Source organism: Pseudonaja textilis, chromosome 5, assembly GCF_049901715.1.
Source record: "Pseudonaja textilis isolate UNSWEBS1 chromosome 5, rPseTex1.2, whole genome shotgun sequence".
Taxonomy (NCBI): domain Eukaryota; kingdom Metazoa; phylum Chordata; class Lepidosauria; order Squamata; family Elapidae; genus Pseudonaja; species Pseudonaja textilis.
The window spans coordinates 64,972,469-64,998,437 of NC_141994.1; the positions used below are offsets into that span (position 1 = coordinate 64,972,469).

The following is a 25,969-nucleotide window of genomic DNA, read 5'->3' on the forward strand; positions in this document are numbered from 1 at the left end:
TAATTCTTGCATATAGCAAAGCTAAAACTATTTCTACTTTATTTAGTTCAAACTGAATCAAAATGGATATTTTACATTTGCTTTCATAACACCTCTTTCTGTGCTCTTTAGTCTACATAACTGAAACTACAGGCAATTACAACGGTAATGAAAAAGTAACTTTGGGATCACTCCTTATGTTTATAGCCTTTGCAGCAGTGGTGGGATTCAAATTGTGTTATCACCGGTTCCGTGGGCGTTGCTTGGTGGGTGTGCTTTTCATCCGCACGCACGCTTTGCGTGTGCGCAGAGGCTTTCCTACTGACCTCCTGCACTTCTGCACTCTCCCTGTGTCTTCAACAGCTGATGTGCGATACAGCTGAGCATCACAAGTAGGAAATAAAGGTCAGTATGGAACCAGGGCAGGCATGTGGGCCCAGCAGCTGATCGTTGGAGTGAACCGGTTCACTCCCAGATGATCTTCAGGCCAACCAGGCCAACCCGGTAGAATCCCACCCCTGCTTTGCAGGTCTATAAAGCAAAAGAAAGTTGAATAAGATCATAATAGTCATGGCTTACTTAGCAACTGCATTGCTTATCAACGGAGTTGCTTGTCCCAATTGTCACTAAATGAGGATTGCCTCTACATCTTTTATTGAAGAACCCTAGACTTTAGATTTGAGTTGTGAAGACTTTTCTGGTTTTTTTTTAAGATTTCAGGAGCTTTGCTGTTCATAAACTGTGGTTCAGAGAGGTATTCCTGAATCCTGGGGTGTGAGCTATAACATAGTTACTGAGCTTATCTAATCCCTAAAAAGTAAAGGGATCTTTTTTGTCCCCTGTGTAGGCAAAGCTGTGTTTAGAGTTGTTACTTATGAATTGGGTTATGGTTGAAGGGGAATCTGTGTTAAGCTTTAACACTTTTACATGGAAGATCAGACCAGCCTGTTCTGTCAGCTCTCTTCCAGAAACGTGAGAATATAAGCCATACCATCATCTTCCATTAAGTCCAGTAGATGATGGCTATGTCAAGATGGGGAAGGCCAAGTCAGAAAAGGATGAGCAAAGGTATAGCTTCCTTACTCGACGATAGTGTGTTTCAAATATCAATAGATAACATGTCTGTTGCCGAGTTTTGATAAATTTTCATGCAACTTATTTTGAGAAATAAATCTCAATAGCATTGAGCAGTCAAGTCTCATTGAAAGAGCATGTGAGTTTGAACTGCCCTGTTTTGGGTTTTTTTTTTTTTAAGTTGAGAAACCACTTGTACCGATTTCAAGATGGTTAACTGCCAAAAATTCTTGGTACTTCCTCTGTTAACATTGACGCCCCCTTGTCTGGTGTGGGAATAAAAAAAAAACCAGGGTGGTTTTGATACAAAAAAAATTGCTGACATAAGTCGGCGTTCTCAACCACACATACTTTCCCTTTCACATAAACTTGCAAAATAATTAGTAAGGGCGAGCAGAACCATTTGGTAAATTATTAATACTTTGAAAAGCATTGTTTATTAAAGACAACAACAGATTTCATAACTAGAAGAAGAGAAGCAGCTTCAACAAATGAGATTTGTGAAGATGAGATTTTATGAGATTTATCTTAGATCTGAAAGAAGCTTAAATGAAGTGTAGAAATCTAGAACTGTTTCTTGTAATTCTTGAATATGTATTAGGGTGATGTAAAAACTTTTATTGCTGGTGAAACAAAATAATACATAGATTTGCAACTTGGCCATGAAGGCATTTTTTTTTGTCTTAAAATCATTGCTCTACCATTTAATAGAATGGTAAGGTCTATATTCCAGATGGCAGTCAGGTCTCAAAGAAAAACTGTTTCATTTAATATATATATATATCTTTAGCAAAAAATATTTATAGCCAGTATATTTACATTCTAGGGAATTAATAATTTGCCCTGTCAAAATAAAAAAAATACATATCGTGGGCAGTATTTGGAAGGTGTTGGGTTTTTTTCAGCCTTGTTCTATGAATAAATTTAGATTTTCAGTATCAAAGAGAAAAACCATTTGTGACCCTAAAAGGGAAGATTTAAAATGATAGTATTTTTTCTCCCTAAAGTGACTGTTTTAGAATTTTTTGTAGGCGTATTATGTACGTGATCAGTGGGCATATGTGTGTGTGACTTAATCAAGTGGTAAAGAAAAAATGAGTAATGCAACATATGGGTAGATGAAATTAATTTGAAGCATTACATGCAGATGACTCATAATTTGGAATTCAGAGCAAGAAAAAATTTCAGCAAAAAATATACTAGTATTCTGTTTCTGGTTTTGATTGTTTTTTTTAAATGTAGTTTGGTCTAGTGGTTAAGGCATCAACCTAGAAAGCAGGAGACCATGAGTTCAAGTCCCACCTTAGCCATGAAAGCCAACTGGGTGACTTTGGGCCAGTCACTGTCTCTCTCAGTGCAATCCACCTCACAGGGTTGTTGTGGGGAAAGGAGCCAGATTGGGGGCAGATTAAGCTGGAAAAAGTCTTATGTAGTTGCTAAGAGTTGACACCAACTTGATGGCACATAATCGGTTTGGTAAATAAATAGTATGCATGTTCTAGTTACGTTTGCATAGATGTAGGGATTCATATATATTCGAAATATTAAAACATACTAGAACTAAGACACTTACATCAGATACCCAAAAGGAAACAAAGTGTTGTGATTTATTACCTTACATTATTGGTGCAAATAATACAGAAATTTCTTTCCCTTTCATCTGAGGGGAAATAATTTTTAAGTTTATTGTTGTTTTCAATTTTTTGCTGGAGGACTAAGAGTCTATGTTTCATTTAAGTTGGCAAAGTCTCAGTAGTATTTTTCACTTAGCTTGAAAACCTGGTTAGATATTTTATCAATAGAAACAAACCTAATGCTATGATTTCAGTTGAAAGATTCCATGAAAATGAACAATAGCATGTTCCCTAAATTCTTTCTAAAATGAAACTTTTTTCTCTGACAAATGTACAATTTGAAAGAGCCAAATACATTAGAGTGATTCCAGACCATTTGCAGTGCATTTTCTCTGTCAATGTTTCTCAAGCGTGGCAATGTGAATTTGAATGGACTTCAACTCCCAGAATTCGTTAGCCAGCATGGGAGTTGAAGCCCACACATCTGGGAGTTGAAGTCCACAATTCTTGGAGTTAACACATATGTAAGTTGAAGTCCATACATCTGGGAATTGAAGTCCACAATTCTGGGACTACTATTCTGTATTAACAATACTATTTATACTTTTACATGCTCCTTAGATATAAACAAACAAAGAAACAAAAGAAGTTTCTTTAGAAAAATCATAACTTGTCGTAGTATGGATGATTCATATGAAACCCATATGTGTTTCTATCGTGTGATGACCTGGGGCATGGCACAAAGGCAACACAGTCACATAAGTAGGAAAAGTCCCTGTAATGCCTCCAACTTTGCCCCCAATGTCCAGTTGCCATCGGCTGGAGAAAAAAATCTCCTAAGAACAGTCTTTAAGTGGAGGAAATTCAGTCCGAAAACAAGGTACATATAAACTGTAAATAAAAATCCACACAAACCATGCTGCAGCAATTAACTGGACAGGGCAGATAAGGAATTGCAGACTTCAAAGGCCAACAAAACACACACGGTTGGGAAGATGTCAGGAACCCAGATAAGCCTCGACAAAACAAGATAATACACTATTTGTTTCCAACAAGTTGCTGTGTGCAGACTTCCTTTTTAAACACTGTGTTCCCAGCTGAAACTAATGAAGGTAATCAGGGCTCTTTCCTCCCCCATAAGCCATGCAACACACATTGCTCCTTTCTCCGTTCCTTCCTGCATGTCCTAAGATGAAGAGGGGGTTTCCCTCTGCCTTGCTCTACCTCTCCCCTGCTTTGTCCAGCCAGACTGTGCCCTTCCCCAAGTTTATTTCACAGCCAACAAAGCCATACTCCCACTCCCTGTCAGCTGCTTGGCCTCCCACTCGGAATCAAATTCATAAGCTGATAAGTTAGTTTCTTTCTATGGAAAAATATAGGTAGCTGCATTTCTGCATTTTAAAGACATTCAGGAAAAGGGTCATCAGTGGGTTCCTGCTATACTGGTATTGTGAGTCAGCGATGTATGCCCATAAATTAAAATATTTCTAAATCATGTTTTCTTCTTTAAATATTAATATCAATAACAGATTCTTGAAATATTTCAAAATACTGTAGAGCCAATATTTGCACATACACACACTCTGTACGTGTATATGTGTGCGCGCACACATTATATCAAGAATATAAGTGCAAATAATTTAGATTTTAAAAATATGAAGAATGTAATAAGTAGGCATGAAGACACTACTTGTATGCCCTTTTGAGTATCATCACTACTCTATTCCTTTCTATAGTGCCCTCTCTGGAATAATACAAATATTCTAATTTAAAATGTCTTATTTTGATCCACCCACATTTGCTTACAACATAGTCTTAAAACATCCAATTTAATATGTTTCCTGTCTATAGAAGTATTTCATTAATTCCTCACACAGTTTTAACCTTTGCTTTAGATTTTACGAAGCCACAGACTCAGAGATGAATGTTAGTGAACAGAAAATTTTCAGTAAAGGCAAAAGTACAAAAAAATGAGGTCGCTCATATAATTTGGATAATAGAACATTATTGTTTTATTGTCCTTTTATTGTATTGATCTGAGGGGTGGGGAGGAAATCTCAAAATACAAAATTGAGACATTGATCTGTTTAAGAGGCTTCTCAAAGAGAGATTCCACTTAGAATTAAGGAGTTTACCAACAGTGAGAACTATGAATCAGTGGAACAGCTTAACTCCAGAAGCTGTGGGTACTCCATCACTGGATGTTTTTAAGAAGAGATTTGACAGCCATCTGCCCAGAATGGTATATGTCTCCTGCTTAACAACTGAAGAGATTCACTTAACAATTGTGGCAAGAAAGGTCTTAAAATGGGGGCAAAAGTCTCAGTTAACAGCTGTCTCAATTAGCAACAGAAATTTTGGCCTCAATTGTGGTCATCGGTCGAGGACTACCTGTACAAATAGAGAGAAGTATGGTGGTGTAGAGATATGCCTGTCCCCTTTGGTCATTATTCTCTTGTCCAGATGAACTGTGAAACTCAGGCTTAACCTGTGGCCCACTGTTGCTTGTGCATAATTTTATCAGTGCTAATGTCACCCAGTTGTCTTTTCCTTTCATTGTATTATAGCGAGGCACTGAAATTTCTGAAATTATGCCTAGCCATAGTAATGGTCTAGATCAGAGCAAATAAACTGAATTTCATGTCAGAGAAGATGGAGATACTGATAAAGTATTTGCATAGAAAAATGAAATTCAACCTATTCTAGAATAAACACTCAGATCTGAGATTACTTGTAGATCTGTTGATGCCGGAGGGATTGGGGCCTCTGGGAAGTAGAGCCATAATCTTAAATCTACCATAATCTTAGGTTAATTAGAGATAGACTTGCAATAGTAATTGGTATCCTGGTAATTATTGCAATACAGTAGGTTATGTATGAGGCCCCCTTGAAGACAGTGCTGAAATTTCAATTAGTGCAAACCACTATGGGACTAGGTGAGATAAACTCTTCATGGTGGTTATTTTTGAATTCTGCTGATTCCTAGTTTGTTTTTAGTCCCAGTTGAAGGTGCTGAATTTCTCCTGTAAAGTCTTTCACAATTTGGAACCGTAAAAGCTGAGCTTCTTCCTATATATTCTTATTCATACTTAACCCTAAGGTTATCTTCAGAGGATTTGCTTTAGGTACCCTCCCATGCTGAGACACAATAGTTGGCTCTCTTGGAGCATACATTTTCAGTGGTTGCCCCCAGTACATTTCCAGGAAACAATCAAGTGCAAGCAATCACAAATAGCTGTCTTAAGTTTGGGAATAAATTATAATGAAGGGGCCACAATTTATTAAGCATTAGGAGCTATAAAGCAATGTAATGTTGCCTTCACACCAAATTCAATGGGCTATATTTATTAATGAAAATATAGAACTATCTATGAAATTATCAAAGCCAAGAACAAATTTTTGCATTAATGCAGTACACTAATTTCTGAAAGAAAAAAACAACAACACCTGTTGGCTTAGCTTCCAAGCCAGGCAAAACCTTAGCTTGTCAGATAGATTCTTTGATTTTGTTGGAATTTTAGGAGGAACTGTGCCAGTTTTCCAAACTGAATAAGCTCAAGTGACCATAATAAGAATTCCATATTTTTTTCAAATTAAAATTAGTTTCCACTGCAGAGTAAGAATATAAGATATTTTGTGAAATCAGCAATGCGGAATGCAAATACAAAGCATCACTAAATCTTTTAGTGAGTTTGCAGCTTTCTGAACGTCCATTTACCACTATCTTTCTTAAGATCAAAGTTGGAAGTAGATAGCCATTTAAATTTATTGATCTCATTTGATTTATTTTTTGCTCCATAGAAAATCAGCTAAGTTAGAAAAGATTTGACTACCACCTCTGTTTGAATATTCCTTCCCTCAAGGAAAGGAAAAGATATGCAGCAAATTCATCGATTTCAATAAAGTTCAAGTGCGTTAATAGTCCTTTTTATGGATCTTCTGATTGCCATACTTACCCTTCATTATCATACATTTTTCCATAAAGTCAAGTAGCCATGTAAATACATGACTAGCTGAAATGTATTCCATGTCCTCTTCCTTGCATCCCCAAACAGAGTGTAGAAAGTGAGATAAAATAATATGTCCAGGAGAACAAAATGGCTGCTAACAGACACAAGGGCTCAAGGGCTGAGGGAAAAAGCTGAGAAAGAATGAAACAGGGCCCATTAAACATCTTCATCGAAAAATGGAGATGTCCCTGAAACATAAAACCAAATCAGATTCAGTTTATAGTAACCATTGGAAATAATAAAAGCTTAGGAATATTGCGTTGACATTTTGAAGTTCACTGATCTACGTAGACTTTCACAGAACATTAAATTTTTATTACATTTCTATTTTGTGGTGTTGGAGGCTAACGTAAGATCTTTCATACGAGGGATAACACATATTTCTCTTGTTTCATACATGTAAGTTTAAAGGTTAGCACTAGATCAGGGGTCCCCAACTTCAGTCTGTGGGCATGCCGGAAACCAGGCCAAACAAGCAAGCAAAGCCTCATTCGCAGAATGCAGGCAGCACATGAAACCAGCCCCCCGTCTCCAGTCTATGTACAACCCTCTCTCCACGGAACCAGTCCCTGGTGCCCAAAACGTTGGAGGCCGCTGCTCTAGACAGTGTCATTTCTGCTTTGTAGAAAGCTACACAGTACCTTTTAATTGATCGATTAACTCAGCAGTGCAGAATTAATTGGAAGTTCTCAAGAGTTTTATGTAAAGTATTTGCACGGAGGAATTGGTGCACAAAATATTTTGTTAAGAATGAAAAAAAAAAAAAACCACTAGTTGATTAAATGGATCTGTTTCCAGTATGTTAAAATCTATATCCGTGTGTGAAGATGTTAGGCGATGTCTTGCAGAATAACAATCTCTTAGTTTTTTTTCCCCATCAGCACCTGTTTTACAAATCTATATGGGGGAAAATGTTTGGGAAAAAAGTACTTACCTGGCAGGGGAGAAACCATAATCATTGTAGTAGATTACTCCAAATATAAATGCACAGTTAAATGTACCACTTGCTGGTTTCTGCATCACTTATGTTTTGAGAGCTCGTTTTCTTGAACAGGCAAGTGCTTCTTCAGGTTGCATTCTTAACCTTCTACAATACTTTGTATGTAACAGCTCTTTACTTAACAAGTTTTTAGTTATAAAATGTACATATAAACTCTTTCTTGGCTTCAGGCTCCAAAGGATTGTCAGTTTAAAGTGGCCTTGTATTACCCTTGAAATATATCTTGAAAAGAAACAATTTGTAGAAGCCCTAGATCAAACTCGATTTCATTGAAGGCCGCATCAGGATTGTATTTTACCTCGGAGGGCCAGAGAGGGTGTGCTCAGCTCGACATCACTCGTGTCAGGGGTGCCTGTGGTGGCCCGAGCCTCTGCCAGAGAAAACAGGCTCCTGAGCTCCATTTTCGGCTGCAACAGCCTCATGTAAGTAACCCTCTGCCAATGAAAACAGAGCTCAAGAGGACTGTGTGCAGCCCACCTGAGTTCTGTTTTTGCTGGCAGAGGCACCTCAGGTCAGTCTTTCACTGTTTCCAGGGTGGTCCTGCCGGCCAGATCTAATCACCCCGCGGGCCGGATCTGGCCCCCGGGCCTTGAGTTTGACACCCCTGCTCTAGAGGAAGCTAACTCCAGAGTTAAAGTTGTAGCAACGTTTCGGCAGAATCGCATCTGCCATCATCAGGCTTCTGTATTGTGTTCGTCTGGACGAACACAATACAGACTAACACAGTACAGAAGCCTGATGATGGCAGATGAGATTCTGCCGAAACGTTGCTACAACTTTAAAAGCACAACTATAATGACGTGGGAAAATACCCAAACAAAGCTGAATAACATACATACATACATACATACATACATACATACATACATACATAGATACATACACACACACACACACACACACACACACCAGTAGTGGGATTCAAATTTATATATATATAAATACACACACACACACACACACACACACACCAGTAGTGGGTTTCAAATTTTTTTACTACCGGTTCTGTGGGTGTGGTTTGGTGGGCATGGCAGGGGAAGGATACTATAAAATCTCCAGTCAGAGGTGATATTTGCCGGTTCTCCAAACTACTCAATACTTCTGCTACCGACACTTCCGGTTTGCAGCGCTTTGGTGCAGGCAGGAATCCGCGACTGTGCGCAGTCCCTGCCTGTGTTCACTGCCTGAGTGCCCCGAGCCATTTGGCTTCGGGGCTAAGCCACCTTTGCAGAAGGTGGTGAAGACTGGGGGGCTCTGACAGGGACGAGAGACATCGCATTTCTCTTCCCTAGCCGGCTAAATCTCCCTCTCCGAAGGCAGCTGAGCGGCGGTGTGTAATGGCCGCCACATAGAATAGCTCAGCCAGAAAAAGAAAGTGCTGGAGGAGTTGTGAAGAAATGAAAGTGATCTTTGCTGACCAGGACAAAGTAACAGAGAAAGTATCCTGATATTTAATACTTATTAAAGATACATCGTTCCCAGACTGAGTAAGCAGCGAATGGATATTAAAGGGAAAACTTTTTTTCTTTTCACTCTCCTTCCAAACGGAACAGCTTTGAGAGAAATCGGAAAACCCGCATTGGAGGTATGCTAAATGCTAAAGACTATGCTAATGCCAAAGGGATATGGATTTCTAAATATTTAAAGAAAAAATCTTTTTTTGCTGTGAGTGGGAAGGAAGAGGGAAAAAAAATTGAAGTAGAATTTGAAAATAAGGAGCAGACTGCCTAGAATTTTAAAGAGCCATTTGAAGGTTTCAGAAAAACATATTTCAATTGGAACTTTGTGATTTAATAGTAACCCCAGAAAAAGAAACGGAAGAAAGGAAAACTTCTGCTACCGGTTCTCCAGAACTGGCCAGAACCTGCTGAATACCACCTCTGACATGCGCATGTGCACGCACACACACACACACACACACACACACACACACCTTTTAAAAAAACATTTTTCTCATAGGTGAATAAAATAGTATAGATTTTCACTTAAGCTGAGAATATGAAACCTGTGACTGACATGTTGTTATTGACGTAGGATGGATTAGTTTTAATATTAATATTTTCAAGTAATTTACAAACTTGAAAGGATGCAGTGGCTCAGTGGTTAGAGACGTTGAGCTTGTCAGCTGACAGCCCCAGTTTGAGACCCGGCAACAGGGTGAACTCCCGTTACTTGCCCCAACTCCTGCCCACCTAGCAGTTCAAAAGCATGCAAATGCAAGTAGATAAATAGGTACCACTTTTGGTAAGAAGGTAACAGCATTCCAGGCACCTCCGGGGTTTAGTCATGCTGGCTTTGGATAACACAATCCCTCAGCTAAGAAAGGATATGAGTGCTGCCCCCTAGACTCGGACATGACAGGACAGAGGAAACCTTTTAATTTACAAACTTATTTCTATCAAACACCTATTAAAGGGACATAACATTGCATTTCATTTCTCTTTTTGGAACTTGGAAAGTCAGGCTGCTTTTATTTCACACTGATTGATTGCATTATATTGTCTGTAATATCTCTTCGGTGCTACTTAGCCTGTGAGAGTGACAATGACAATTCTGAAATCATGACTTTCCCAGGTATAAAAACCAGAAAGAAACTAACATTAGTTTTAACTAATAAACTCTATAATTATTGTAGTCATATAAATTGTGGGCTTTTTTTATATGTGAGAAAACAGTCTCATAATATGGCCCACACAGCCATTATTTTTTCATGACTTTTCCAGATTTCTGAATTTTTATTGTTAGTGATTTTATTGTCCCTCCAAAATGAGTAGATGTCCTTTTGATGGAAGTCAGTAGGAAAATAGCTAAAAACTAAGTAATTACATTTGTTCTGAGTACATTTAGAATTATTATTTTAAGCATTGCTTAAAAATTCTGAAATCAACCTGTGGTTTATGGAGATAGTTTGTGTCCCTCCTGTTGTCATTTAAATTAGGGTCACTGATACTTTTATACATCGTGTTCTACCCAGGGCAAAGGAATTACTTCATACTCTTTCAGTGAAATGATTTGTATAAGCCATGTATTCCCTCTTACATCAATTATCATTCCATTGTCTCTGCTAAAATCCAACCATATATGTGCCAGCCAAAAAGAAAGAAAAAAATCTTGTTAGGAGTATAAATGGAAATGCTTTTAATCCACTAGCTTGCCGAACACCGAAGCACAAATTATAAACCATAATAAAAACTAGTAATGCTATTGCTTTGTTTATTGGCAGATGAGGATACTGGAAGGCCTAATGGATTGCTAGAGTTTTTGCCGTATGCTCTTCTGCTAAGTGCCAGTTGTAAAACCTGTGATAATTCGAAATAATGTGTGCCTCCAATGAGAACTCAGGGTTGATTTGTTGGATAATCCATTTATTTGTTTTCTTGGCTATCTACCGTATACTTCACAGTCTTCTTTAACACCAAAGTTCAAAAGCATAAATCATCTTCTCATCCTGCTTCTTCAAAGTCCAACTTTCAGTTCCATAGAATGTCATAGAAAAAAAAACATTGTCTGCATGATTCTGATCTTTGTAGGTACTATAGCAACACATCACAATTTCTAAATATCTTTTCCAATGTCTTCATTGCTAGTCTGTTAGGGTGTTAGTTTGCAGTGTATGTCTTGGCTGGTTTTTCTGCTTGATCCTAAAAGGCAGAAGCTATCCACCACTTTGTGTTTTCATTTTCAATTTTAAGACTGGTGGTTGTTCCTGTTGTCATGAGCTTGATCTTCATTATAGCTAATCTTTGGCCCATTGTTTTCACTGGTGTCTCATGACTTTCATTAATATAGATTGCAGATTATTTGCATTTTCAACTTTCATAACAATGTGATTTTCATAGAGCAGGTTTTGTATGTTTCTTCTTACGTTTTTAAAGCCACACATTTTCCAATTCCAGTTCCATCAGTGTATGTTAAGCATATATGTTAAATAAAATCTTTCTTTGCTGACCTGGAGCCAAGCTATTTCACACGTCCCATCTGTGCTGCAGCTTCCTAACTTGTGTATAAGCCTACTATATTTTAGTTGTTAGGGCGTAGCATGTTAACACGACAGTTTCATTTTATTAACCTCATTATAGTGTTTAGTAGATCACGGGAACACAGCCTAAATGTTGCAGAGAGGATTTGTACTGTTTACTTCGAAAATATTTTGATGGATTAAAAAGGACTGAAAACCACAAACTTCCATGGTATCTTCAGTAGATTTTGACATGTACATTTGTAAGGCTCCCCTTATTCAAATACTACCTATTGCATAGGTATTGATGTTGACAGACCTCTCTTATTTTCCTTCACTCCTGCTAAATATATTGTTAAATATTTAAAATATAGTCATGAGAACATCGTGCAAGTTGACCAAATTTACAATTAGCTGAAAGTTCTTAAAGCGTACAGAATGTATGACATATTGAGACTGTCCTAATTTATGTGCTTCAAGACAGTCACTTCCATAATCTTCATGATCTCTAAAGATTCAGTGCTTTATTGCATCTTCTGGACATGAATCAAAAGAAATCAGTAAGATCATGTGTTCCCATATATATATGCAGATATACCCGTGTTAAAAATCGCTTGGCGGTGACCAATTTTACAGTTTGTATTACTACTGGGATATAGAGTAATGCTGCAAATGTTGACAGAGCTCAAAATCCTTCTCTTGTTTCTTAAAGAAATGTTCTTTAACTTATATCTTTTGATAAGATACTAACCATTGTGTGATAATTGGTCCTTGTGTCTCATTTTTGTTTTCTCTTTTGAAGACATCATTTTTCTCTTCGGCTTCCTGAGCTGTCTAAATGAAAGCTTACGATTTCAGTGCTCAAACCTGATAATAGAAGCCTTTCATAAGCCACAGGTGGGGGATGCTTGCCTTCCATCTGGTTACTATTATGTTGTTATGTGCTTTCTAGTTAGAATCTAAGTAAAAGTTGCAGTTTTGTATCTGTTGTGGATAAACAGATGTAGCAATCTCATTTTGTGTAATACTAATAGTTTTGCTAAATCACCGTCCTTTTCTGTGGCACTCAGACCCTTTATCCCTGCCTCTGCTAAGTCCAAACTGAGGGTTTTGAATATTCACAATGAATTTAATGTATAGTTTTCTGAGAACTTGGATTTCTATCTCAGCAAACGATTTAGGAATTCCTAGGCAGGCTAAATCCGTTTTATAATTTGCCTGCAGAATACTGTTGTTAAAGATTAAGCTACCCTAAACCTTGTCTTTCAGAGTTTTAAATTTACTGGGGAATATCTCAACAGGCCAGTCCCTTCAGTAAATAACTCAACCTAAATCAGTGGTGAATTACTACCTCCATAGATGCAGTGTCTTAGATCTTATCCTGAGTTTGCATCAAGCTGTGGGAGCAGGAAAGATTATTAATGTGGATTTCAAATCCTGATGTTTAAAGCTAAAATCACTACCTTTGTGAGAGAATTCAATGACTTTGAAGTTTGTCGTAATGCTCTTTTATTACCCAAGAAATATTCTGATTATGGAGCTGATAGTCATCTGTGTTTCAGAAAAGACTTTTTCATTTTCCATTTTCAAACAGATGTAATTGAGAAAAACTTCATATCTTCAGATAATATGAAAAATCCTGAAGTGACATTTCAGGGGGAATATTAAACATGTACAGCTGCAGATTTCATATAGATATAAATATGTTTATTACATTTTCCCAGAGTATTTTAGTAATTTTCTCAAGGCATCATGTATCGTTGATGCTCATGTATCTCATTGCAAAAGAAAAATTAGGGCAGAAAACAAAAATAGCAAGGAAATATTCCCTCCCCACTGACACATACACACCCACACCCACACCCGAACACAAATACAAACCCACACACACTTTTTCAAGACACTTGTAAGAAATCTACATTTGCCTGTTCCCTAATATATCTGTAAACATGGTAAAATCAGTGCTTTTGTTTTGGTTGAATTAAAATTCTATTTGGATGTTATATACACGTAGTCCTTGACCTACAACAGTTCATTTAGTGACTGTTCAAAATACAGTAGTCCTAAAGTTACAACAGTGCATTTAGTTTAAGTTACAATGGCACTGAAAAAGGTTAGTTATGATCATTTTTCACACGTCTGTTGCAAAATCCCTATGGTCACGTAATCAAAATTCAGACACTTGGCAATTGACTCATATTTATGATGTTGCAGTCTCCTGGGGTCATATGATCACCTTTTGTGACCCTGTGAGAAGTAAAGTCAATGGGAAAATCAGATTCACTTAACATAACAATTGTTATGTTAAGAAAGAAAGATCACAAAATGGGATAAAACTCACTTAACAACTGTCCAACTTAGCAACAGAAATGTTGGGCTCAATTGTTGTCGTATGTCAAGGACTACCTGTAGTTGGATAGGAAAATATAAAATGTGAACAATATTGCAGGAAAAAAGCAATGGTGTTCTGGTTTTACCTTGTTTGTTTAATGAAAAACAAACTTGATAGTGCAAAACCCAGCATGCTCTGAGTTAGGAAGAAGAAGAAACAAGCAAATAGCAAAATAGTAAAGCGTAAAAATGAACCTTTCCAAGATATTGCAGAAAATAATCAGATGGGCACCTTTTTGGTATCAAATAAATGATTTGTATCTTCTACATTAAACAAAATATGTCATCTGTGGCATTTTATAGTTATGTTGATTACCAGAAGACACAGTGTGACTGGTTTTCTCTCTTTGGGGATGGATGACACATATAATCTGTATCTTTCTGATCTGAGACCTTAAGGGCAATGCAGACTGCATACATGTAGTCTTGATTTATTATCACAATTGGGGCCAGAATTTTTTATTGCTAAGTAAAGCAGATGTTAAATAAGTAACAATTGATTTTACAACCTTTTTTTACCACAATTGTTAGGTGAATCACTTCAGCTAAGTGAGTCACGCTGTTACTAGGCAAATCCAGCTTCTCCCCTTTACTTTGTTTATTAGAAGCCATCTGGGAAAATCACACATAACCGAGGACTCTGCAATTATCATAAATACATGCAGAGTCTGAATTTTGATCACCTGACATGGGGAATGCAAGGATCAGTTGTAAGTCGTTTTTCTCAGTGCCATTGTGACTTTGAACAATTGCTAAATAAATTGAGGACTGCCTACTTACTATTAAATTGAGGACTATCTATATACTATTCTGAGAGTATCCATCAGGACAGGGATGTCAAACTCAATTTCATTGAGGGCCGCATCAGGGTTGTGTTTGACCTTGAGGGGCCGTGGCCAGCTTGACGCCACTCATGTCGGGGCACCTGACATGGCACCAGTGCTCTGCCAGCAAAAACGGGCTCCCAAGCTCCGTTTTCGGCTCTGACGGCCTCCTGCAATCCTCTGCCAGTGAAAAAGGAGCTTGGGAGAGCCACCTGCGGCTCTTACAAGCTCCATTTTCAGCTGCAATACCCTCCTACAACCTTCTGCCAGAGAAAATGGAGTTCAGGAGTGTCATGTCAACTAAAAATATACCCCTTTGGTCTTTTTAACTGCCAGAGAAAGGGAGTGGGGGAAAACAAGGCATTTTTGAAATGCCTAGTTATCAACTCAGCAACCCAAAGTTGTCCGAGCATAAGAAGGTTACTGGAGAGCATGATGGATGACTCTTAGAGACTGATGTGTCCTATTGGAGGAGTCACATCCAGGGGGTGGGGAAAAGACCAGGGTCAAGGGGGAAAATGTATATTGTGATTTACTACCGGCTGTACCCAGCAACGCACCAACATGGCAAGTTCTAATAAACCAATTTATTTTTTTCTGAGATGTGGCTAGAGACTTTTGCTTTGAATTTGTTGGAGCCCTCACATGCCACACACAGCCCTCGCAAGCTCCGATTTCGCAGGCAGAGGACTGGGGTCCTTTCCTGTTTTCAGGGCGGCCCCACAGGCCAGATCTAAGCACCCCGCGGGCCGAATTCGGCCTCCAGGCCAGAGGTTGACACCCCTGCGTTAGGAGATGAAGGAGGAAAGATGAAGAATAAGGTGGGGGGGGGGGTTTCTAAAGGATCCCAGAGAAGCCCCATCCTAACATTTCTTACTCATAAATGAAGGTCATGGAATACAGGGCCAGGTTCCCAAACTCTAACCTAACACATTGCCCATTGCATTAAAACCTGCATACTTTGAATTTGTGAGAACATTGCTTTCTAGATTATGAGCTTGCATAAGAAGCTTGGTGGGAATAGAGCATAACCGGTTCTGAGTCTCCTGTTTATGCGAATTGGATAGCCATATATATATTTGTTTAATAATAACACATACATAAACATATTCACTTGCCCAAACTGGCCCAGAATATTCCATCAGAGATGGCACAGTGTCTGGGCATGTAGATCGAAGAACTTAGGTTTATGTTGTTCTGCCAAATAGATACCAGTTTGATAGCCACCTGTGTATGCTGGGCCCCAACCTCTTGTGTAAAATGTAATATTGAGTCCTCGGTCTCCTAACTAAAAAAAAAAATGCTGTTAAAAGGATTTATGATGCAAGCTGTCAGTTGATTTCTGGTGAAGGTATGCCTCAGCCAGCTGTGTCCACTTCTGAAGGCTTCGCTGATGGAGAGAGCTACTTACATATTGATTTGAGAAAGACTGGCCCTGCATGGCAATGAAGTTTTACCATGGAGATTTCTGAGTTTCTGGATCTTAGTTTTTAGACTGGCTGCTGCCAAATATCATTATATTGACATTAAAAAAAATAAAATATACCTCTGCTTTCATCTGTCTCCGGGGCTTTTTAATTCTGCATGATAAAGATAACACGAGTTTGTTAAAGCAAATCTATTTTGTTCCAAGAAGAAACACTAAGTAGGTTACATACTGACAGCTTTCACATAATTAAAAGGATATAAAGGAACAAGAGAATAAAATGTTTACTGCCCAAGAGAGGACAATTAAAACTGGTTTTAAATTCCAGACAGGTAGATTTAATTAACCTGCAAGAAAACCTTCAGGAATTCTAGGCTGTGCAAGAGACGAGAGAATCAGGTTGCAGTATAGCAGTCAAATGAAGAATTTGCCCAGCAGAGCCCAGCCTTTCGCCCAGCTTTTCAAGTATTATTTTTCCTGGGAAGCTTCAGGGAAATCTTTACATTAATGCCATGTATTCTAGGAGATAGAGTTGCAGAGTTGACTTAACATAAATTGCATTCAAACTAAATGAGGAGTGGTAATTGCTAATCAGTGAAACAATAGCCTCAGTAGTTGTTTAGTCATTTTTCTCCCCTCTCCATTCATTGGAGGCACTAATTAAGCTTCGCGGGTCCAGAATGCATGTACTGGTTTCCTAATATGCAAAATGGAGTCTGATTTAATGCATAAATCTTTAATATTTATCTCCGAGTCGTGGATGTGGACTAAACCCTTGGTATACCCATCCATAGGCATACTTACTGTTACAACAGACTCTCAGATTAGTTTTGGGCAGTGATTGTTTTTCTGCAAATTGGCAAAGTACAGGTTGCTTTCTTGGATGGGCAGCAATTGTGTACAGCTTTAGGCAATCATTGTTTCACCCGTTTGACTGGGGTGACATTATCCCACTGTGCAAATGCTTTGCAAGTTCACAATAGGCCTTTGAAAATGGCAGCATTATTAAATCATCTCAGGCAGCTTGCAGTAAACAATAAAAAATAAAACGCAGGGGAAAGCTCTTGTGGTGGAGAAGTTTATTATTTATACTTCTGCTACGCATAAGGATGGAAGATACAAGGCAAAGTTTTAATATTTTATTTAATTATATATTTGGGGGGGGAGGGAGAGAGAGTGAGGGGTGGTATTATTTTAGTTTACTTGGATGTATCTTCTATGCGCCTTGCTCTCTTGCTCTTAAAATATGCCTGGGTATGTTTGAATATGCTTTTTGTTTTGTTTTGCTTAAAGTGTTGTCAGATACTAATCTTTCCTAGAGGAAGTTCACCACCAGTTATCACTATCATGTTGGCAGAATATTCTGTATATTGAAGGTTGTTGTATCATTTGAAGCGTTTCTTTTTCATGTCTTCTCCCCGTTTTGTTTGCAAACTTTGGGAAGTTTTAAATAAACACAACAGCAGGCATAAGGAGAGTGGGATTGAATACATGTTTATTATAAGGCATTTGGTCTTTACCAGAAGAACTAAATCTTATAAAAAGTAGTGAAATGATGAACAATTAATTAGTGATTTACAGAATTTTTGATTAGAGAAGATGAAAAAACTTTTTGTAGAATGGAAACCTTATATGGACTTCTTGCTGAAAGAATTAAAATACGATGAATTTTGGGTTTGCAGATTTAAAAAGTTGTAGATTAAATGAGGAGCTAAAAGGATATATATACTTTCTAAGAGGGAGGAGGGATTATGATAGTAGTTATCTTTTGAATAATGGTCAGAAGATATTACATTTCTTTTTTTTCTTTGCATTTTTTATTCATTTTTTAGATTTTTCACTTTTTGTTTATGTAAAACTCTCATTAAATAAAAAATTAAAAAGAAATAGCAAAATGGCAGACAATTAATGATTAAAGCAACAATCACAAGTATTCCTCCCGATTTTAAGGCAGCAGCTGCAAGTAAGGAAATTTCATAGATAATGTAATATTATTCTTCCTAAGCAGAAATAAGCAAAAAATGTCAACTGCTGCTACTACTACTACTACTACTACCTACTACTACTACCATGTTTCTCCAACAATACCGCCTCCACCAATAGGAAGGCCCAGCATGTTTTATTAGCATAAAATCAAATTAACCCCCCCCCCCCAAATTAAGGCCTATATTAAACATGCAAAATGGGGGGGAATGGCGGGGGGCTTGCCGTTAGGAAGTACTTTTGTTGCATACCCGGATATGGTGCTGCCTGCGTTGACTTCGGCGTTGGTGGGGCACTTCGTATCAGGAGACCTTCCTCCACCGTTTCTTTCCCTTCTCCCTTGCTGCCGCAGCGTTTACAGCCACGCCACGGCGTTTGGCACAGCCACATGCAGCCAGCCAGGGCTCCTCCCTGCAACCGGAGCCTGGCGGAGACACTCGGCTTCAGGCGCTCCTGTCGCTGCCTTCACTTCGCCTTCCAGGGCAAAGGCAATTCTTTTAAAAACGACACCCTACTACCGATACGACAAAGCCTCCCCTTCCTGAGAGGGCAGCCCAAGCCCACGTAGGGAAGTGAATCTTCTGAAGCACCCACCCATCCGTGGACAGGGAGGCAAGGTGACGGCCTGCGCCGCGTCCTCCTCTGAGCTGAGCCCCGCCGAGTCAGCGCCTCTGCCTGATGCCCATTCCGCTGCAGCATTTGGAGCTGCCAGTGCATTTGGAGATGCGTGGGGACGGGGGCAGACTGGGTGAGGGGTGGAAAGGACAGGCAGCTTCGGGCTGTCTCCACCACCCAAGGAAGCAGCGCTGCCATCACCTCGCCTCCCTGTCTGCGGATGGGTGGGTGCTATCACTGCCTCGGGCAGCCTCTCCCGATGGCTCCTTCGGGTTCATGCTGGAGGGACTTGGGAAGGAAGCCAAGCTCAGGTCGGCCCAGCTCTTTTGCTTGGCAGGCAGGTGCGCACCTGCGGCTCGCTTTCCTGGCTCTACCCAGCCCGCACAGCTCTGGCGGGATGAGCAGAGGGCCTGGCAGGGAGGAACTCGCTGCCTTGGTGAGAGCTCTGCTGCCGGGAGGGAGGGCCCACCTGTCAGCTGCGCTGGGCGCCCCAGGCGAAGTTCTTCGCGCTCTGCCTGGCACCAGGCAGGAATGGCGGCTGGGTGCTTCTCCCAAGGTGAACCGATCCTGTGCTGCGGCCCCAGGAGGTTCACCTCCCCATGTGGGGTTGGAACTGCTAATGTGTATATCTGTAGAGATTCTCAGTCATCCAGGTCATAATTGTCCCAAAGGGGCTTCTTTCAAAAGGCCACTAGGCTGTTTTTATCCTTGAGGGAGGAGAAGAAAACATTTCACTTCTCATACAAGAAGCTTCATCAGTTGTGATGGCAGTGGGAAGGAAGGATAGGTGCAGACAGTTGAGCCTGGATGGTGGGAGAATGGAACCTATCCTTCTGTCCCGCCACCATCCAGTCTCAATTGACAGTTCCTATCCTTCCATCTCCCGATACCAGTATCCATTGAAGCTTCTTGGATGAGAAGTAAAGTGTTTTCTTCCTCCTCAAGGAAAAAAGAGCCCAGTTACCTTTAGAAGAAAACCCCTTTGAGACAGTCGAAGTCTGCACCAACATGCAATGGGGAACCGAACTATCTTAAAGAATAGGTGACAAACCAGAATATAAATAGAATGTTCATGCCATTTCAAGCAAAGTCATGAGGAGTCAAAAGAAAAATATGAAGGAAATTACTTCCATCTCTGTTTCAGACTATAAAAATACCTTTACATTAAACACAGTTTAAATTTACATCATAGCTTTTTTTCTTTCTTTCTTTCTTTTTTGTATTGACTACAATGTTTTTCCAATCATCAAATCCATATGTCATTTTCATTTTTTTCTGTTCTATCCAAAAAGGTCAAAAGGGGTTTCCAATTAGCTGTAAAATCAATCAATGCATGCTTAAATAATTCCTGTATTTGTTCCTCCACAGTCACAATGAACGAAAAGTGACCTGCAAGCATCCAGTCACAGGACAGCCATCACAGGACAATTGCATATTCGTCGTGAATGAACAGTAAGTACGTGTTTACAAAAGGTTGTACCAAAAAAATTACATTTTTTGATACTCTGAATATTTATTTATATAGTTATTATATAGTTGTTATATAATACAGAGCACTTGTTAAATAGTACCGTACTGTTATTTACAAAATCCCAAAGTAATTTGTAATGGTAAAACTATTTTAGAATAAGCCAACCCTTTGAAAGAAAAGTGTTAAGGAAGTGAATGCATGCAAAAAGTTGAATGCAAGCATGAATAATTATTTGCTTTTGTTGTTCAACTGATGATCAGTTAATCATTCATATGTGATCAATTGACCAGGAAGTTGTCTATTTATTTATTATTTGATGGCATATAATAAAAAGCTTTTTATTTCTACTTCAGTTCTTGCTTTACGTTTGACTGTTTTTCGGTCAAAAGGAACACTTTTCTGAAAAATCTAAAAATCAATATTGCAGTACAGAAACAACGATCTAGTTACAGGCAATCCTTGAGCCCAGAATTGTAGTCGTGAGTCGTGGTAATTATTAAGGGGGGCATCATGTGACTGTGCCTGATTTTACAACCTTTTTGTAGAGGTTATTAAACAAATGCCATGATTGCTAAGGAAATCCATTTTACTCAACGGAGGTGTCAACTCATAAAACATTTCTATGCCCGTTTTAGAGTTGCCATGAACAGAAAAGGAAGGGGGAGAAAGGCTACACACAGATCATAGTGACATGTTTGCTCCTAATAAATCTTTTGAAGTTTTTGAGGGTTGGTTTGAAGCTTATGATTTAATTAGGGCCACTGCCGGAATCCTGACAGGCAAAAAAATGCCAAAAATTACAGTCATATGATCATGGGATGGTGCGAACAACTTATAAATGCAAAGTGATGGCCAAATGACCAAATGGAAATATGTAACCGTGGGGGTGGAACAATGGGGGAACTGTGATGACCCAGGATGTGGCACAAAGACAACATAGTCACATAAGTAAGAAAAGTCCCTTTAATACCTCCAACTTTGCCCCCAATATCCAGTTACCTTTGGCTGGAGAAAAAACTCTCCCAAAAACAGTCTTTTAAGTGGAGGAAATTCAGCCTGAAAACAAAGTACATATAAACTGTAAATAAAAATCCACACAAACCATGCTGCAGCAATTAACTGGACAGGGCAGGATAAGGAATTGCAGACTTCAAAGGCTAACAAAACTCACCCAGTTGGGAAGATGCCAGGAACCCAGATAAGCCTCAACAATAAAAGATAACTCACGATTTGCTTCCCGCAAACTCCCCTTTTAAGCACTGTGTTCCCAAGCTGCAGCTAATGAAGGGAATCAGGGCCCTTTCCTCCCCCATAAGCCATGCAACTCAGGTTGCTCCCTTCTCCGTTCCTCCCTGCGTGCCCTAGGATGAAGAGGGGGTGGGCCTGGGTCTTCCTCTGAATTCCCTCTGCCTGGCTCTTCCTCTGCCCAGCCGGATTTTGCCCTTCCCCACTTTCTTCCATAGCCACCAGACCCACACCCCTCAGAATCAGATTCCGACAGGGGCATGACAGGAACTCCCATTGTTCAGCAAGGACTACTAGAATACTATTTTTTACTGCAGTTACTGATCTTTATGAATATAAGTACCTGTTGCTTATAGAGCAGGTAAACCAAATATAGCCATGTCTCAGTCATTCTTCAGCTCTGAGCTGAATAGCAATAGCACTTGGACTTATATACTACTTCACAGTGCTTTACAGCCTCTCTAAGCACTTACAGAGTCAGCATATTGCCCCCAACAATCTGCGTCCTCATTTTACCGACCTTGGAAGGATGGAAGGCTGAGTCAGCCTTAAGCCCTTCAAACTGCCAAATTACAGGCAGCCCCGGCAGGCAGCAGAAGTAGCTTGCAGTACTGCATTCTAACCACTGTGCCACCAAGCTCAAAAAGAAGCTTGTTGGATGAGAAGCGACATGTCTTCAAAGAAAAACCAGAAAGTCCAGTTGACTGTTGGAAAAAGCACCTTTGGGACACTTATGGCTATATTGTTGAAATAAGGTACACCTCTGAGGACAACATAAAGGGCAACCTTCATTTAGTTCTGATGTGCCTTAATGGGTGAAAAGCCCAAGTTCCAGAACAATGTTTCCCATATTCCAATTTTTTCCAATTTTATTAGGCAATGCAAAATGTGTTGAGATGTTCTACAACTTGTGAACTTTAAAGAATACAATTTTCTCATGTCATATGTCATCATTCCTTTTTTTCCTCCATCTTCTGTGTCTAAATTGTTGGTATCTCAGTCTTTCAGAGTAATCACCAATCCAACCATCCATCCATTCCAGACTGAAATTTTCTTACTCACAGAGTTTTCAGCCTACAGAATCCACCCTATTCATAGTTCACCTATCCATTATTCCCCTAGCTTGATTTATCTCTTTTTTTGTTTTGCAATAAGCATTTGGCTTCCTTGAATTTCCTTCTCAATGCCCTGGGACTTCCTAAATCCTCTTTGGTAATTATAATTTGCTGATATTGAACAAGATCAATCTTGAAAAGGAGAAATATGGTGAAATTAGACCTACTCCCCCTCAAAATGGGACTGTGACATCAAAGATTAGTTTTTCCTGCTTGACTTGTAAAATTATATAGTGGCACAAAAAATTATATAGTGGCCATCAGTGGCACAGTGGTTAGAGTGCAGTACTGCAGGCTATGTCTGCTGACTGCCATCTGACTGCAGTTTGGCAGTTCAAATCCCACCAGGCTCAAGGTTTACTCAGTCTTCCATCTTTCCGAGGTGTGGAAAATGAGGACTCAAATTGTTGGGGGCAATATGCTGATTTTGTAAACTGCTTAGAAAGGGGTGTAAAATCTATAAGTCTAAGTGCTATTATTTCTATAGTTTTTCTAAACATGTATTTATTACTGTATTAATTCAATAATTTGATATTCAAATTTCAAGATCTCTCACTTTTGCAACCATTGGGTAGCTTACACTGAAGTAAAATGTAAAAAAAGAAAAAAAACCCACACATATATCTAAGACAAGAAGAAAGTTAACCAATAATGTGAAAACCCCCCAAAAATGCCTAAACCAATGGGGCTCATTCAGTCTGGGAGAACAGTCTGAGGTTCAGCAATTGTGATTCATAAAATCGGGCACATCATTTTTGGCAGCCCTTTTGTTTCTTTTTTTTAGCACTGTAGGCTTGAGAGGTTTTCAGGTATAGAATTTACTAAAGTAGGAGATACTTTGCATTAACCTGTTGAGAACCTACTCTAGGATGCTCCAGAGAGAGACATGTTTTACATAGTCATTATTGTTTTGCATCAACATTTGGTGGGAATCTGGACAGGTAACATATTCAGACTCTTATTAGAAACAATTAAAGGTGTTTTTCTTCTAGTCTTGAATGCCCAACAGGTTCCCATGTAACTGAATATTCTGTTTTCAGGACTGCAGCAGCTATGACTTCAGAAGAAAAGAAAGAACGACCATTAAACATGGTGTCTGAAGCTGCACACTATAATTTGACATCAGATTACACAGCACATCCGATGAGTCCTCTGGGCAGAGTAAGTTATTGTATTCAATATACATTATTCATTAGTACAAAATTATTGAGCTAGTAAGCCTAGTGCGGTGTAGAAGCACAATTGTGTAGAGGATGTAAGACAATCGATCTGCGTTTGGAAGTTAAAAAAATTTAAACAGCTTTTTTAGATCCATTGGTTTATTTATTGGTTTTGGTTTTTTTTAATAAATTGTTGTGTGTTGTTTTCTGTGGGAAAAAAATTCAAGTGAAGCGCTAATAAAAAATTAAGTTGCAGTATACAATCTATACAATATGCATAAAATCTATCATGAATAATAATCATATTGTATAACGCATGCTGGTTTTTTAATTATAAACAACTTCATTATTAAATGCCAATAAACAAATATGAGGACTGTGCAGTAGGTCACTTCTGGGAATAGATGTACTTGGCTCAGTTTAAGGCCTCCCCTGAAACACCTTTTTGCTTTCAGATCTAAAGCACTGCACAGCCCTACTAAGTGTGTGGCTAAAATGGATTCCTTTCTTATTTTAAAAAGTCGCAGAGAACAGATAATCCTTTAATGGTTTTCTAATAAGCTATAATCATCATCCCAGTTGGTGGCCCCTACAGTAGTTCTTATAAAAAGCCTGTGAAAGCAGCCTCACTGCGGTCTACTGCTGAGGCCAAGAGGTTAGGGGGAAAAGTCCTCCCGGATCACTTTCTGAGATAATGAAGAACACCACACAGCAGATTTTGTTAGAACAAATCACGCCATACTTTTGAGTTATTAATCCGTAAGGTAGAAGATGTCTGAAGAGGTTTTATCTGTTAAATTGCTACTCTGAAGTGCAAACTTCATTTAAAAAAGAAGAAGAAGGAAGGAAGGAAAAAGAAAAGGAACAGATTATCCAGCTTTTCTCACTCATTTGTTATTACTGTTTCTTTATATTTTTCTATATTCAGTTGCTTGGATTTCAGCCAAATACTTTGGCTGTTGGAAGTGAATGAAAAAGAAGAAAATCATCACCCTTTTTTTCTTCTATCCTTCTTCTTAAGCTGTAATTTTTACTTGAGACATTAATTGCGGTTCTTTAAGAAACCTTACCTTACAAATTGACAATTTTTTTTTTCTATTCAGTGTGGTCAAAGTAAAAAAAAAAGTCGTTTTGCTCTTCAACACGGGCATACAGACATACACACACACTCTAACTTAACAAGGTGGGTGAACATTTTCATTCTGCCTTGTCTCTCTCTTCTGTGGCCCTTAAACAGGGTATAAAACAAACTGAAAACCCTAAATCAAAAAAGGTTGCCTCTCTTGTGTCCTACAGAATAAATAACTCACATTCAATTTCTCCCATTAATTTCAGTTAATTATCATGCATATTGCTTAAATATTATAAATTCCTCCTTTACTTTCTGGTTTCATTAAATGTCTCAGCCTCTGAAGCGTGGAAACATTGTACCGGTGATGGCGAAACTTTTATAGATATCCTATAAAAAAACCCAGAAAATGTCTAACCTGTCTCTATTGATGTGTTTCCCCACATCCACGAATAAAAGAGAAAAAATTCTTTGGATATTGATTTATTTGGAAATAATACAATACAATCATGTATGTTGCTATGCATTATATAAAGAAATGTCAAATAATTGCAGGGTTTTTTCCCATGTTGTTTTCCATAGTGAAAAAAATTGCTCCCGTTGCCTGGGGGCTCCTTTCGTGTCCCCATGAAATTGCTCACCAAAGTGATACCGTTAATCTACCGTTTTTGAACTACTGGGTCAGCAGGAGCTGAAGCCTATGACAGGAGCTCACCCCACCTCTCAGCAGCAACGGGTCTCGAACATGAACCTGCTGATAGGCAGCCAGTATTCTAACTTTGTGAGCCACCATGCTTTTCTCATTACAAAAATGAAATAAAAGTAAAATTCATTTTCAGAGAGTCTGGAGACTGCTTAGGAGAATGGGGCGTGCTTTCCAGAATAGTTGTTGGTAAACATTGGTAAACGCTGGCATGTCACCTTTGACATTTGTCATAAGCTCATCATCACTCCCCTGTGCTATACTTCTGGATTTTTCTAAGCTACAGACAGAAAGAGCATACTAAAATGTCCAGGCGAGAAAAAATGGTAGTAACTAAGAAATCAGGATTTGGAGAGAAAAGATAAACTTCTG

The 25,969-nt window shown here is 38.8% G+C and overlaps 1 protein-coding gene across 41 annotated transcripts in view; it reads left to right on the forward strand.

Moving 5' to 3' along the window:
* Positions 1-25,969, forward strand: part of PLEKHA5 (pleckstrin homology domain containing A5) — a 203,985-nt gene that overhangs the window by 87,916 nt on the left and 90,100 nt on the right. For all 41 annotated transcript variants that reach the window (XM_087935167.1, XM_026712671.2, XM_087935151.1 and 38 more), the window contains 2 exons: positions 20,203-20,286; positions 23,706-23,826. In XM_087935167.1, coding sequence (XP_087791293.1) covers positions 20,203-20,286; positions 23,706-23,826 — 205 coding nt within the window. The remainder of the gene's footprint in view (positions 1-20,202; positions 20,287-23,705; positions 23,827-25,969) is intronic.